The sequence below is a fragment of the Rhinatrema bivittatum genome, chromosome 10 (genome assembly GCF_901001135.1).
Source record: "Rhinatrema bivittatum chromosome 10, aRhiBiv1.1, whole genome shotgun sequence".
Taxonomy (NCBI): domain Eukaryota; kingdom Metazoa; phylum Chordata; class Amphibia; order Gymnophiona; family Rhinatrematidae; genus Rhinatrema; species Rhinatrema bivittatum.
The window spans coordinates 121,593,919-121,608,364 of NC_042624.1; the positions used below are offsets into that span (position 1 = coordinate 121,593,919).

The 14,446-nt window shown below is 51.6% G+C and overlaps 1 protein-coding gene across 1 annotated transcript in view; it reads left to right on the top strand.

Annotated features, from left to right (window-relative positions):
• Positions 1–6,419, top strand: part of LOC115099813 (ERI1 exoribonuclease 3-like) — a 179,737-nt gene extending 173,318 nt beyond the window's left edge. The window contains 1 exon segment of the mRNA XM_029617662.1: positions 6,302–6,419. Coding sequence (XP_029473522.1) covers positions 6,302–6,419 — 118 coding nt within the window.
• Positions 6,420–14,446: the final 8,027 nt, after the last annotated feature.

Genomic DNA, 14,446 nt, shown 5'->3' on the forward strand with positions numbered 1-14,446 from the left:
ACCAACATTTACAAGACACGCATTTCAGGATGGAAATGGTACACTCTGACATATAATAGCTGTTAAAGCAGGGGAGTATCTGGCGTCTCTGGATCTGACAGAGGCATATCTGCATATTCCCATTTGGCAGGAGCATCGGCGGTTCCTCCAATGTGCTATCCTGGATCATTACCAGTTTCAGGCCTTTCCTTTTGGACTAACCACAGGGCCCAGGATCTTTTCCAAAGGTCATGGTGGTGGTAACGGTGGGCATTATAGTTCACCCGTATCTGGACAACTGGTTGATTTGAGCCAAGACAGTGGAGGTCTTCGTCCTTCCCGCTACAGGAACAAGGCTGGGTGGTGAATCTGGCGAAGAGCAGTTTGCAGCCATCTCAGATCCTGGAGCATCTCGGGGTTCAATTTGATACAAGGCAGCGCAGAGTGTTTTTGCCGGAGACTCGGATCCATTATTGATGCTGCGAGTTCAGTCCTTGCGGAACTCTGTTTGTCCGACTGAGTGGGCTTATCTGTGGATCCTGGAATTGTTAGCTGCCGCTTTAGAAGTGGTTTCCTGGGTGAGGGCACAAATGCGCCCTCTTCAGCGCAAGTTGCTCTCCCGATGGAGTCTGCATTGGCTGAACTATGCAGTGAGGCTGCTCCTTCCGTTAGTGGTGGGATCCCAGTTGGACTAGTGGTTATACTCTGATCATCTCAGGAAGGGAATTTCCCTGACAAAGTCAGATTGGTTGGTACTCATAACAGATGCGAGCCTCCAGGGTGGGGGGGGCTCACTGTGAGGAGTTAGAGGTGCAAGGTTGCTGGAATGCAGCAGAGCAGCAATGCAACATCAATAAACTGGAGGCACGAGCAGTTTAGTTGGCGTGCCTCTGGTTCACAGAGTGCCTAGAGGTTCAGGCGATCCAGATAATGTCCAACAATGCGACGGTGGCTCACATCAATTATCAAGGTGGAACCAAGAGTCAACAGGTGTCGGAGGAGATAGATGTGCTCATGGTGTAGATGGAGCAGCCATCTCCTAAGCATATCCGCCTCTCACATTGCTGGAAAGGACAATATCAGAGCTAATTTCCTCAGCAGGAAAAACTTGGACCAAGGAGAGAATGGGAGCTGGTGGATGAGGCCTTTCAGCTCCTGGTGAACCACTGGGGCCTACCGGAACTAGACGTGTTGGCGACCTTCAACAACGCAAAGGTTCCATTCTAATGACCATTCACACTCTAATACACAGTGCTTCCTCTGTTTGGCTATGTTCTTCACTACATCCTTACCAACCTCCTCGTCATTTACACTCAGCAGATAAAAACTTGTCTTCAAGTCCCAACCGTTAAAACTGCAAGATTAGACTTAACCCGCAACCCTGCTTTCTCAGTCGCAGGTCCCAGACTATGGAACTCTCTACCTAATTTCATCTGTCAATATACCACAAAACACGAATTCAAAAAAGCCATAAAAATCTATCTATTCTCCCAAGCCTTCCCCGACCCACAAATATAAACCACCCCCATCTCAACTCCTCAGGTGAATCATCACCTCTTCCCACTCCTTTATACTAACCTTCCATCCTTACCGTGTTTGTTTTCTCTGTCATTTTATATTTGTTCATTTACTTGTATTTTATCAATGAAGTATGTTTTAAACTGTAAAACGCTTAGATCTACTGTTGTCTGTATAGGTGGTATATAAAAATGTTTAAGTCATTATGGCAGCCTATGTGGCTGCTGAGGTTGCCTTACTGAAACAGATTGGACCGCATTGCACGAGGGCTTAGGCAGTACCATGGGTGGAATTTCGTTTGTTGTCATGGTCATTTTTCGCACACCTTTTCCAAGCATTATTGCTTGTATGTACAGGCTAGGGAGGACGCTGTGACTGGACCGCTGGCAGCCTCCTGGCCTTTTTGGGATTAGCTTTGGTACATCCCAGTTGTCGGGATTGATCTGCCCAAACGCTGAGGAAAGAGAAATGACTACTTACCTGGTAATTTCCTTTTCTGTAATGAGGGCAGCTCAATCCCATACCCGCCCTTGGCTGTCCAGGTTTACTGCTTGGTTAGCCTCTCTCCGGGCGAGCTGTGCAGGCTATGATTCCCGGGCTTTGTGGAATACTGGTAAGTGAGTTCTCTAGTCCTTAGTTTACTTGATATGTTCCTTCTTTTGGCTGAGCTCAGTGTTCCTGTTGGTTTTGAAACATGAATGGTTGGCTATTGATGATAATGTTCAAGTATAATCAGTTTGTCCACAGTTTGGCTTTTCCAGAGAATAATGTTGGGCTAATCTCTGGGTGGGACCATATTGCCGTGACATCAGCTTTTGCTCTGTCTCCATCTGCTGGCAGAGGTTCATGACCCTTTCATTGGGAATGACTTGCCCTTACTAGAGGGAAGAAACTGATCATGACAGTAGTAATTTCTCCTTTTGGATGACAGATGTGGCATTTCCTGATGATGCTCCTGAGTCCAGACTATAAATGCTGCACTGAGCATCATGCTTTACTGCATGCAACCAAAAGAGAGAGCCTCCATACTATATGTGGAGATAACTAGTGTTGCCACATTGCCCAGGTAAACCTGAAAATGCTGATCCTTTTTGTTTTGCCTCATTGCGTGCATATGGAGATGTATTTCTGAATACCTCAAGAAAAACCAGATACAATGGTATACATTTGTATAACAATTCCGGAGTGTCTGGTATAGGATATCACAAACAATGAGTTAGAAGTCAATAGGGAAGGAAGACTGTAGGTCTGGACCAAAACGTATAATCTCTAGAGGGAAGACATCTGGGAGAGGCTTAGCAAGGACACGTCTGTATTGTTGTCCTAATTTATGTTCAGTGTTCTGTGTAATGTTTTCAATGGTTAATAAAAAATCTTATTGACAAAAAAAAAAGAAAAACCAGATACATCTCCATGCCCTTGTACAGGACCTTGGTGAGGCCTCACCGGGAGTACTGTGCTCAGTTCTGGAGCCCATATATCAAAAAGGATAGAGACAGGATGGAGGCGGTCCAGAGAAGGGCGACCAAAATGGTGGTGGTGGGGGAGGTGTCTGTTTCAGAAGACATATGAAGACAGACTAAATAAGTCTACCCTGGAGGAGAGGAGGTGCAGGGGAGATGTGATACAGACATTCAGATACCTGATAAGTGTTAACGATGCACCAACTTCAGACCTTTTCCTCTGGAAAGGAAATAGTAGAATAGGGGGTTCATGATATGAAACTTCAGGGGGGGAGACTCAGAACCAATATCAGGAAATATTTCTTCACAGAGAGGGTGGTGGAGGCCTGGAATGCTCTCCCAGAAGAGGTGGTGAAGAAGAAAACATTTAATTCAAAAGGGCATGGGACATACACTGCAAGTCCCTAAAGGCATAAAAAAGGAATGGTGTAACATTTCTGTGTGGGGGTAACCTGTAGGGAGCGGCAGTTACTGCCCTTAACAGTAACATGGGGGTAACCTGCACGGAGCAGCAGTTACTACCCTTAACAGTAACATGGGGGTAACCTGCACGGAGCGGCAGTTACTGCCCTTAACAGTAACATGGGGGTAACCTGCAGGGAGCGGCAGTTACTACCCTTAACAGAAACATGGGGGTAACCTGCACGGAGCGGCAGTTACTACCCTTAACAGAAACATGGGGGTAACCTGCATGGAGAGGCAGTTACTGCCCTTAACAGTAACATGGGGTAACCTGCAGGGAGCGGCAGTTACTACCCTTAACAGAAACATGGGGTAACCTGCACGGAGTGGCAGTTACTACTCTTAACAGTAACATGGGGTAACCTGCAGGGAGCGGCAGTTATTACCCTTAACAGTAACATGGGGTAACCTGCAGGGAGCGGCAGTTATTACCCTTAACAGTAACATGGGGGTAACCTGCACGGAGCGGCAGTTACTGCCCTTAACAGTAACATGGGGGTAACCTGCATGGAGCGGCAGTTACTACCCTTAACAGAAACATGGGGGTAACCTGCATGGAGCGGCAGTTACTGCCCTTAACAGAAACATGGGGGTAACCTGCATGGAGTGGCAGTTACTGCCCTTAACAGAAACATGGGGGTAACCTGCATGGAGCGGCAGTTACTGCCCTTAACAGAAACATGGGGGTAACCTGCATGGAGCGGCAGTTACTGCCCTTAACAGAAACATGGGGGTAACCTGCATGGAGCGGCAGTTACTACCCTTGACAGAAACATGGGGGTAACCTGCAGGGAGCGGCAGTTACTGCCCTTAACAGAAACATGGGGGTAACCTGCATGGAGCGGCAGTTACTGCCCTTAACAGAAACATGGGGGTAACCTGCAGGGAGCGGCAGTTACTACCCTTAACAGAAACATGGGGGTAACCTGCAGGGAGCGGCAGTTACTACCCTTAACAGAAACATGGGGGTAACCTGCAGGGAGCAGCCATTACTAGCAGAAGCTAGTTGCTGGGCAGAGTGTATAGACCATCTGGTCTTTATCTGCCGTCGTTACTATGTTATTATGCAGTGGGGTATAATGGGCTTGACACAGTACCTGCAGATTGAGCTAGGTAAGGTAGCAGCCCTGTATCAGGGGGATTAGAGAACAGTACTGGCAGGGACGGTTGCTCTGTCCTTACCCTCCCCACCCCTCTGACTCGGCGCTGGTGTGGTTCTTACATTTGTGAATCAGATTTGGAGTCCACGCACATCTGATTCAAAGACAGCACCAGAAGGGAAGTGACCCAGGCAAGTTTCCTGAGGCTCAGGCTAGCACCAGAAATGTCCAGAAGTAATGGGCCCGTTCTTCCTTCTCAGAGCCGCCCTGTCTCGCCGGCCTCTTGACACCCTGTGCCCGGTAGCAGATGGACATTAACCTGTTTTGATTAGGCAGGCGACGATGACATTAATTTTTCATACACTGGGACCACCTGAGAGACCAAAATTCAATTATGCACTCTCCGGGCGCCCCCGCCTTCCTGCGCTGTCATAACATTACATCTCCAAGCAGTGGCAGAGGAACCTGTTGGAAGGAGAAACCCCTATTTGTTCTGCTGACCCCCTGGATAATTAGGGTTAAATTGATATGCTATCACGGCGCTGACACCTTTTATCGGGCTGTGTTTGTACAAGGGGATACAATAGCAGAGGAGAGAGCGGTTTCTGGCCTGCTTGTGTTGCCTGTGTGGAGATAAAGCTGCTGCTGGCTGCCTGGCTCTTCTTCTCTTTGTGTGTGTGTGTGGTTTTATTTCATTTCACTTTTGTTTCTCCCTCCCTCCTCTCTTTCTTCAGTAGCTGGGGTCGTATTTTAAGTCCTGCCATGGTATGATAATGATAACAGCGCTCCGCGCTCATTTAGGCCTTTTATGCCAGGGAGAGCACTGCAGGGCTTCTAAACACCGCTCTCTGCGCACTGTGGTCCGAAAGTCGGATTACAGGATAAACACACGTGTGCTGTGCACTTTGAGGGGCCAGCGCGGGCCGGGAACCTGCTCTTGCCTGGCTGGCCCTGCACCTTCCAGCAGCGCCAGTAGGGTGGGTGTAGAAGGCCTGGCACCATGGCACCACACCTAGCTTTGGAAACTGCCAGGAAAACTGAGAAGCATATTCTGACCTCTGCGAAAGGTGGCCGTAACCCTGTACACAGTGTCTAGGTGCTGCCGTATTGGCTTTATGTTGCATTTTATTATGTTAAATCTGTACATTTTGCTGGTTATGCGGTTCATCCATGCTTAAAAGAATGGGGAGCACGTGAAAATCTTAAGCAGCTCTGGGCTCAGCCCGGTTGAAGTGGTACTGACTGGGTGGAGGTGTTGCCTACTCCCAGACCCCGAGGGGGGGACAAACCAGGGACACTCGTCAGTGCCCTGACGACAAGGCCCCTCCCAGGTAGGTAGTAAGCCGTCTAGGGGTCAAAGCAGCAGAGGTAAATAAATAAATACAGACCTTGGTGAGAGAGATCGTGGACTCTTCCTTTTACATGTAAAGTGACTTTTGCCAAAACTAATCCCAGATTTTACAAAAGTGATGATTCGCTTTCTACTGATTTTTCACCCTCATTTTGTAAACTTCTGGTTTGGTCCCATAGAAGTTGTGTTTGCTCTGGGCACCCCGGGGTGATTTCTCCAGCCTCCCTCCCCCAAGCAGGACTGGACGTGTGTGTTGCACTATGTTTGCTGCTGAGGTTCTGGGGGAGGCTTGTGGCTGTGCTAGAGGTCAGAGGGCTGGTCACCCCTGCTCAGTCTGCCCTTTCCGCCAGGGGGTCCTTCCTGCTGCTCAGCATCTCCTCTCCCCACGGACAGAAAATGAAAGCCTTTGCTCTCTCTCTCTCTTGCAGGCTACCGGGGCAGTGCGAGTACTTAGGACTACAGGTTCCTGACTACTTCAAACAGTGGATTAATCTGAAAAAGGTACTTTGGTTCCAGCCGCTGCATTTGCTTTTTTTCTTCCGCTGAAAGTGTTTAATAGCCAGGCTCATTTGCATGGAAATGAGGAGAGTTGGTGGCGGAGTGCACTTCCCATTGTGTCTCCCGGATAGGAGCGAATCCCATTACTCTGTATGTGCAGAATGTGAGATGCTGGTGAATTAAGCAGGCAGGCCTCCTGGGACACCTGCGGGCTCTCTTACAGACCGGGGAACTTTCGCAGTGCATGCACTAAGGGCATTGTGTAAGGCAGAATCAATATATATGTATGTACTGGGATTTAGCTCAAGGCGAGTTACATTCAGGTATTTGCACACTAAGAGAATAACATTTGAGCAAATGCACACAGCAGCATGTACACATGTATATGGCCATGCGTAGTTTTACCCCATAGTATTTTATAACCTGCACGGATGGCATGCGTGTATCTTTACCCCTCGACTTACGCACTGAACACACAGACTTTTCCAACCTATTGTATATATTTTACATGCAAAAGTAAAGTAGGAGCTGTGTGTATCAGGATTCATGATCAGTTTGCCCACTGAGGCCATCCTGACCTCCCCACTGTTTGCTCAGCCATTAGTACACCACAAGCACATCTAAGATCGCTCACAGCAGGTGTAAACCTACCTGAATAGTAAAGTTGGCAAACGTTTGTGCATAAAATGTCTTTTAAAATAGCAACGTGTGCACGTAAATGTTAGCCTCGGCCCAGCCCGTCCCTCTTTTGTGCATGTACGCTCGCGTGCGAAAGTGAATGTACCCGCGCCTTTTCTACTCTGTCTCTCTTCATTTTTATATGCGTAAAGTTTTGAGAATTCACCTGTAAGTTTCAGCCCGAGAGGGAGTCGCCCCAGGTCATAAGGAATCCAATTCTGAGATTCTCACATAGCAACGGAGAAATGGTCCGTCCAGTCTGCCCAGCAAGCTTCTTGTGGCCGTGCAGGTTCACGCGGATTAATAATCCCAAGGCATTTCTGCAGGATGGCTTCCTATATGCGTAAATACCCAAATCTCGAATCTCCCCTAATTTGATGCTCGATCTGACAAACCATATACCCCCACTCTTGAAAAATTATTTAAAAACTATTAAATGGGATTACTTCCTATATGTGTAAGCATACGTGTGCAGGGTGAGGGGAAGGGCCGGGGCAGTACCTCAGGCCACCCCGAGGAGGAGCCTCCCTGTGTCAGCTCCAGAGTGGATGAGAGGGGGGATTGAAGGAGTGAGCGGCTCGGGGGTGAGGGCAAGGGCCGGGGCAGTACCTCAGGCCACCCCGAGGAGGAGCCTCCCTGTGTCAGCTCTAGAGTGGATGAGAGGGGGATTGAAGGAGTGAGCGGCTCGGGGGTGAGGGGAAGGGCCGGGGCAGTGCCTCAGGCCACCCCGAGGAGGAGCCTCCCTGTCTCAGCTCCAGAATGGATGAGGGGGATTGAAGGAGTGAGAGGCTGAGCGGCTCGGGGATGAGGGGAAGGGCCGGGGCAGTACCTCAGGCCACCCTGCGGAGGAGCCTCCCTGTGTCAGCTCTAGAGTGGATGAGAGGGGGATTGAAGGAGTGAGAGGCTGAGCGGCTCGGGGATGAGGGGAAGGGCCGGGGCAGTACCTCAGGCCACCCTGCGGAGGAGCCTCCCTGTGTCAGCTCTAGAGTGGATGAGAGGGGGATTGAAGGAGTGAGCGGCTCGGGGATGAGGGGAAGGGCCGGGGCAGTACCTCAGGCCACCCCGCGGAGGAGCCTCCCTGTGTCAGCTCTAGAGTGGATGAGAGGGGGATTGAAGGAGTGAGCGGCTCGGGGATGAGGGGAAGGGCCGGGGCAGTGCCTCAGGCCACCCCGAGGAGGAGCCTCCCTGTGTCAGCTCTAGAGTGGATGAGAGGGGGGATTGAAGGAGTGAGCGGCTCGGGGGTGAGGGGAAGGGCCGGGGCAGTGCCTCAGGCCACCCCGAGGAGGAGCCTCCCTGTGTCAGCTCTAGAGTGGATGAGAGGGGGGATTGAAGGAGTGAGCGGCTCGGGGGTGAGGGGAAGGGCCGGGGCAGTGTTTTTCAAGCCGCCTTTCAGGAGGTGTGGGATGAATGTGCATGAGAGAGATTTCCCTGTGCTGCTTCCATTGCATAGGAAGGTGGATGTCCCGAAAACCCGATGGGGGAGGGGAGAGGGCTTCTTGTCTCTCCCCCGCTTCTCCCCATCCTCCCTGTGACTGGGGTGGGGGGAGGGCACGCAGCAATGTGCTCTCATCCTAACTCCAGGGGGGAGCAATTTTTAACAGGGAGATCTTCAGTGGGTGCAACCCTTCCCTCCACCCCCTCGCCGCTCTCTCTCTCTCTCACCCCCTGTATTCCTCCTGCCCTTGGCCCCACTGGTGTCTCCCTTCCTCCCGTGCTGGAACAGACGGGAAGGGAGGAGGTAAGGCTGGAGCAGAGCAGAAAACCTCCAGCCTCCCCTCCTCTTCCCTGCAGGCTGCCCTGCAGCAGGAGTGAGGAGATGATCAGCCCCAGGTCTGCTCCCCTGCCCCCATGTGCCCTGTGACCCCCGGGGTGGTGCTACAGTCTGATTGTGACTGGTGGGAGGCAGTCTGCTCTCACTCTCACTGCCCCCTCTTTCTCTCAGGCAGTCTGCTCTCACTCTCACTGCCCCCTCTTTCTCTCAGGCAGTCTGCTCTCACTCTCACTGCCCCCTCTTTCTCTCAGGCAGTCTGCTCTCACTCTCACTGCCCCCTCTTTCTCTCAGGCAGTCTGCTCTCACTCTCACTGCCCCCTCTTTCTCTCAGGCAGTCTGCTCTCACTCTCACGCCCCCTCTTTCTCTCAGGCAGTCTGCTCTCACTCTCACTCCCCCCCTCTCTCTCTCAGGCAGTCTGCTCTCACTCTCACTGCCCCCCTCTTTCTCTCAGGCAGTCTGCTCTCACTCTCACTGCCCCCTCTTTCTCTCAGGTAGTCTGCTCTCACTCTCACTGCCCCCTCTTTCTCTCAGGCAGTCTGCTCTCACTCTCACTAACCCCTCTTTCTCTCAGGCAGTCTGCTCTCACTCTCACTAACCCCTCTTTCTCTCAGGCAGTCTGCTCTCACTCTCACTGCCCCCTCTTTCTCTCAGGCAGTCTGCTCTCACTCTCACTGCCCCCTCTTTCTCTCAGGCAGTCTGCTCTCACTCTCACGCCCCCTCTTTCTCTCAGGCAGTCTGCTCTCACTCTCACTGCCCCCTCTTTCTCTCAGGCAGTCTGCTCTCACTCTCACGCCCCCTCTTTCTCTCAGGCAGTCTGCTCTCACTCTCACTAACCCCTCTTTCTCTCAGGCAGTCTGCTCTCACTCTCACTAACCCCTCTTTCTCTCAGGCAGTCTGCTCTCACTCTCACGCCCCCTCTTTCTCTCAGGCAGTCTGCTCTCACTCTCACTAACCCCTCTTTCTCTCAGGCAGTCTGCTCTCACTCTCACTGCCCCCTCTTTCTCTCAGGCAGTCTGCTCTCACTCTCACTGCCCCCTCTTTCTCTCAGGCAGTCTGCTCTCACTCTCACGCCCCCTCTTTCTCTCAGGCAGTCTGCTCTCACTCTCACTGCCCCCTCTTTCTCTCAGGCAGTCTGCTCTCACTCTCACTGCCCCCTCTTTCTCTCAGGCAGTCTGCTCTCACTCTCACTGCCCCCTCTTTCTCTCAGGCAGTCTGCTCTCACTCTCACTGCCCCCTCTTTCTCTCAGGCAGTCTGCTCTCACTCTCACTGCCCCCCTCTTTCTCTCAGGCAGTCTGCTCTCACTCTCACCGCCCCCTCTTTCTCTCAGGCAGTCTGCTCTCACTCTCACTGCCCCCTCTTTCTCTCAGGCAGTCTGCTCTCACTCTCACTGCCCCCTCTTTCTCTCAGGCAGTCTGCTCTCACTCTCACTGCCCCCTCTTTCTCTCAGGCAGTCTGCTCTCACTCTCACTGCCCCCTCTTTCTCTCAGGCAGTCTGCTCTCACTCTCACTGCCCCCTCTTTCTCTCAGGCAGTCTGCTCTCACTCTCACTGCCCCCTCTTTCTCTCAGGCAGTCTGCTCTCACTCTCACTGCCCCCTCTTTCTCTCAGGCAGTCTGCTCTCACTCTCACTGCCCCCTCTTTCTCTCAGGCAGTCTGCTCTCACTCTCACTGCCCCCTCTTTCTCTCAGGCAGTCTGCTCTCACTCTCACTGCCCCCTCTTTCTCTCAGGCAGTCTGCTCTCACTCTCACTGCCCCCTCTTTCTCTCAGGCAGTCTGCTCTCACTCTCACTGCCCCCTCTTTCTCTCAGGCAGTCTGCTCTCACTCTCACTCCCCCCTCTTTCTCTCAGGCAGTCTGCTCTCACTCTCACTAACCCCTCTTTCTCTCAGGCAGTCTGCTCTCACTCTCACTGCCCCCACTTTCTCTCAGGCAGTCTGCTCTCACTCTCACTGCCCCCTCTTTCTCTCAGGCAGTCTGCTCTCACTCTCACTGCCCCCTCTTTCTCTCAGGCAGTCTGCTCTCACTCTCCCGCCCCCTCTTTCTCTCAGGCAGTCTGCTCTCACTCTCACTGCCCCCTCTTTCTCTCAGGCAGTCTGCTCTCACTCTCACTGCCCCCTCTTTCTCTCAGGCAGTCTGCTCTCACTCTCACGCCCCCTCTTTCTCTCAGGCAGTCTGCTCTCACTCTCACTAACCCCTCTTTCTCTCAGGCAGTCTGCTCTCACTCTCACTGCCCCCACTTTCTCTCAGGCAGTCTGCTCTCACTCTCACTGCCCCCACTTTCTCTCAGGCAGTCTGCTCTCACTCTCACGCCCCCTCTTTCTCTCAGGCAGTCTGCTCTCACTCTCACTGCCCCCTCTTTCTCTCAGGCAGTCTGCTCTCACTCTCACTGCCCCCCTCTTTCTCTCAGGCAGTCTGCTCTCACTCTCACTGCCCCCTCTTTCTCTCAGGCAGTCTGCTCTCACTCTCACGCCCCCCCCTTTCTCTCAGGCAGTCTGCTCTCACTCTCACTGCCCCCTCTTTCTCTCAGGCAGTCTGCTCTCACTCTCACGCCCCCTCTTTCTCTCAGGCAGTCTGCTCTCACTCTCACTGCCCCCTCTTTCTCTCAGGCAGTCTGCTCTCACTCTCACTGCCCCCTCTTTCTCTCAGGCAGTCTGCTCTCACTCTCACGCCCCCTCTTTCTCTCAGGCAGTCTGCTCTCACTCTCACTGCCCCCTCTTTCTCTCAGGCAGTCTGCTCTCACTCTCACCCCCCCCTCTTTCTCTCAGGCAGTCTGCTCTCACTCTCACTAACCCCTCTTTCTCTCAGGCAGTCTGCTCTCACTCTCACTGCCCCCTCTTTTCTCTCAGGTAGTCTGCTCTCACTCTCACTGCCCCCTCTTTCTCTCTGACTGTAAAAGGAGTGGGGCTTTTTTTTCCTGGCTGTTCAGCGCAGTGGGTGCTGTTGTGAGCTGGCAGATGCTGCTCTGCTGTTTGTGTGTCCGACACCTTCATCCCAGTCCCCTCAAGACTCCACACGCACTCTGGGGAGAAGCCTGCAGCTGCGAAGCTGGCGCTTACTCTGCCTGTGTCGCCATTGGAGTGAGAGTTTCTTTCGTCTGGGGAAGAACGGCAGCCCAAAGATAGCCCTCCAGCTTCTGTGCCGTCAGAGCAGATCTCTGAGCCGCTTCCTAGGCCTCTGGAAATGTAATATGAGAGCCGAGCAGCGCATGGCGCGGTTCACTGCTCATTGCTGGTCGCCATTTGATGATCAGTGAGTGGGTAACGTGTGCTTGACCGTAAAGGCAGGGCCATGTGACGTCAGTCACCAAAACTCCAAGCTTGCTCTTCTCTCTCCCTCTCACCTCCTAGCCCCATGGGCTACTAGAGAGAGTCCATCAGGAGCTGTGCTATGCAGTGCAACCTGTCAGTCTGTAAGGGAAAGGCACATCTGGACTGTTTGCTTCTGATATGGCACCGTGCACATCGAGTTGCTGCTTGAACTATCTTGGGCAGGCTGCAGAGAAGTTGTTGGATTGTGACTGTGCAGGCCATACAGCTGTGCCATGAGTTGTAGTTCAAGCAGTGACCTGGGTTTGGGGAGAGATGAATGGGGCGCTCTGGCAGCCTCCCAGAACTGCAGTGCATTCACAAAGTATTCAGACCCTTTTGCTTTTTCCACATTTAGTTACGTTACAGCCTTATTCCAAAATGGATAATATCATTTCTTTCCCTCCTCAATCAATACGCAGAACTCTCCAGCCCTTCCAGTGGGTGTCAAAGTCTTAAATCCTGCCCTATTCAAAGAGAGGTGATAAGTTGGTAAAATTACTTAGGAGTGCTAGGTGTGTGCGTAAGAGCCTCCTCTGCCTGCCATTCGCTGATGCCTTTGTCAGACGTCTGGATACCTGCAGGTAGCAGCTGTTCCCCTGATGGCTGAACTTTAGGACAAATGAGCGGATGATGCCAGGGGTCAGAATTAGTGAGGGGGTTAGAGCGAGGCCTCAACCTAGAATATGCTGCTAGATAGTGACTGGCTTCCTTGGGCTTTTCTCCTACGTTTTTAAAAGCCATGTTGGTGACCCGGGTATTAGCATTTGCTGGTGGCATGCATGGGGCATGGGAGGCACGGTGCCCATCCTACCTGTGTGCTCCACGGACTGGCAGCTCCTTTCCCAATATTATTCTGCTAATCGATTCCCTGTAATCAGTGGCCCTGAAGCCCCCACCCCCGTGCATCTACTTGGCTGGTTTGCCCCTCTCCTCCTGCCTCCCACCCCCCCAGAATTTCTCACTAGTTGAGTGCTGCTCTCTCGATTTATAAAATCAGTCTCGCAGCCCATCTGAAATCTCTTTCCTTTCCGTTCCCTTTCTCTTGTTAACATGTGTTGCCTTTGGGGTAATCGGGGAAAAATATTATGTCCTTTTACAATTAGGGGGTTTAGGAATATTAAAATGTCTGGCTGCATTGGCAGTGTTAGTTTGATTGGTATTCTAACCTTTGACTAGATCATAAAGCTAGCCGCTCTTCCAGCCAATATTGCAGGGCTGAAATTTAATTCCGAAATGATTCCAGATAATAGGGAGACAGATAATATATGCATGAAGGATATTATGTTTGGCTAAATGCAGCAGGACCAGGCCTTGGAAGCTGAATAATAGCCCAGAGTGAGTTATAATCTGTGGGACAGAAATACCTTCCTGTCTGTGTCAGAAGAGGAACTCTTAAATCAAAGAGACCAAGAAGAAAGGGAGAGGCAGCTGGGGCACCTCCGTGCTGTGCGCCACACGCCGGCCTCCTCCCCCTTTCTAATTAGGAGGCTTTGATTCTCTGACTTTCAGCCAGGGCGACGCTGGTCGTGCCCTGCAAAGGGGACACTTCCTATATGGTCCAGAGTGCCTCAGGTGCTAGGAGTGAAGTGGAGGGTGCGTCTGTGGTGCAATGTAAGTGCGTGTGTGTGTGTGTGTGTGTGTGTGTGACTGAACTCCATTGATTGGGCTTCTACAAATTAAATGCTTAAAAAAAATAAATTAAAAATTGAATATATTGGCTCTGAGAATTCCCAGCCCTTCCTGCGGACTCCCCGGGCTGCATCTGGCACAGCGGGTTATGTTGCTGGAAAGCCCGTTTTTGTCAGCACTCAGGTGCTCCGAGCCAGGCTGGGCAGAACGCTGGTCTGGTTACTCACCCTGAGTTACCAGGACACCGGCCCAGGGAGGGACTACACGCGGTCACCAAAACGCATTCAGAAGGCAAATGTTGGTTATTGCTGGCTTGAGCATTTAAAAAAATATATTCACGCCCTCTCCCCCCCAAATTCCAGTGAAAGCCTTCCTGCTAAACTCCGAAGAGTTTAGCAGGAAGGCGAGCTAGAATCCTGTGTTGGGTATAAGGTGCTATTTAAAAAAAACCGAGCTGCCTTATGCTGGTGAGTAAATGTGAGTGCCTTTTGCTTCCTGGTCATCCGGAAGGAGCTGTCGATGGAGGGAAAAAGAAAAGAATGCAAGGTTACACAATTTCAATTAAGCAGCAAAATAATTAGGTCTCAATCTTTTTATTTCCTTTTAATAATAAACGCAGACATTCTCGGCCATGCTGAGTTCTTATCCATCGCCAAGTTCACTTCAAACTCCCCACCTTGCTCACCCCC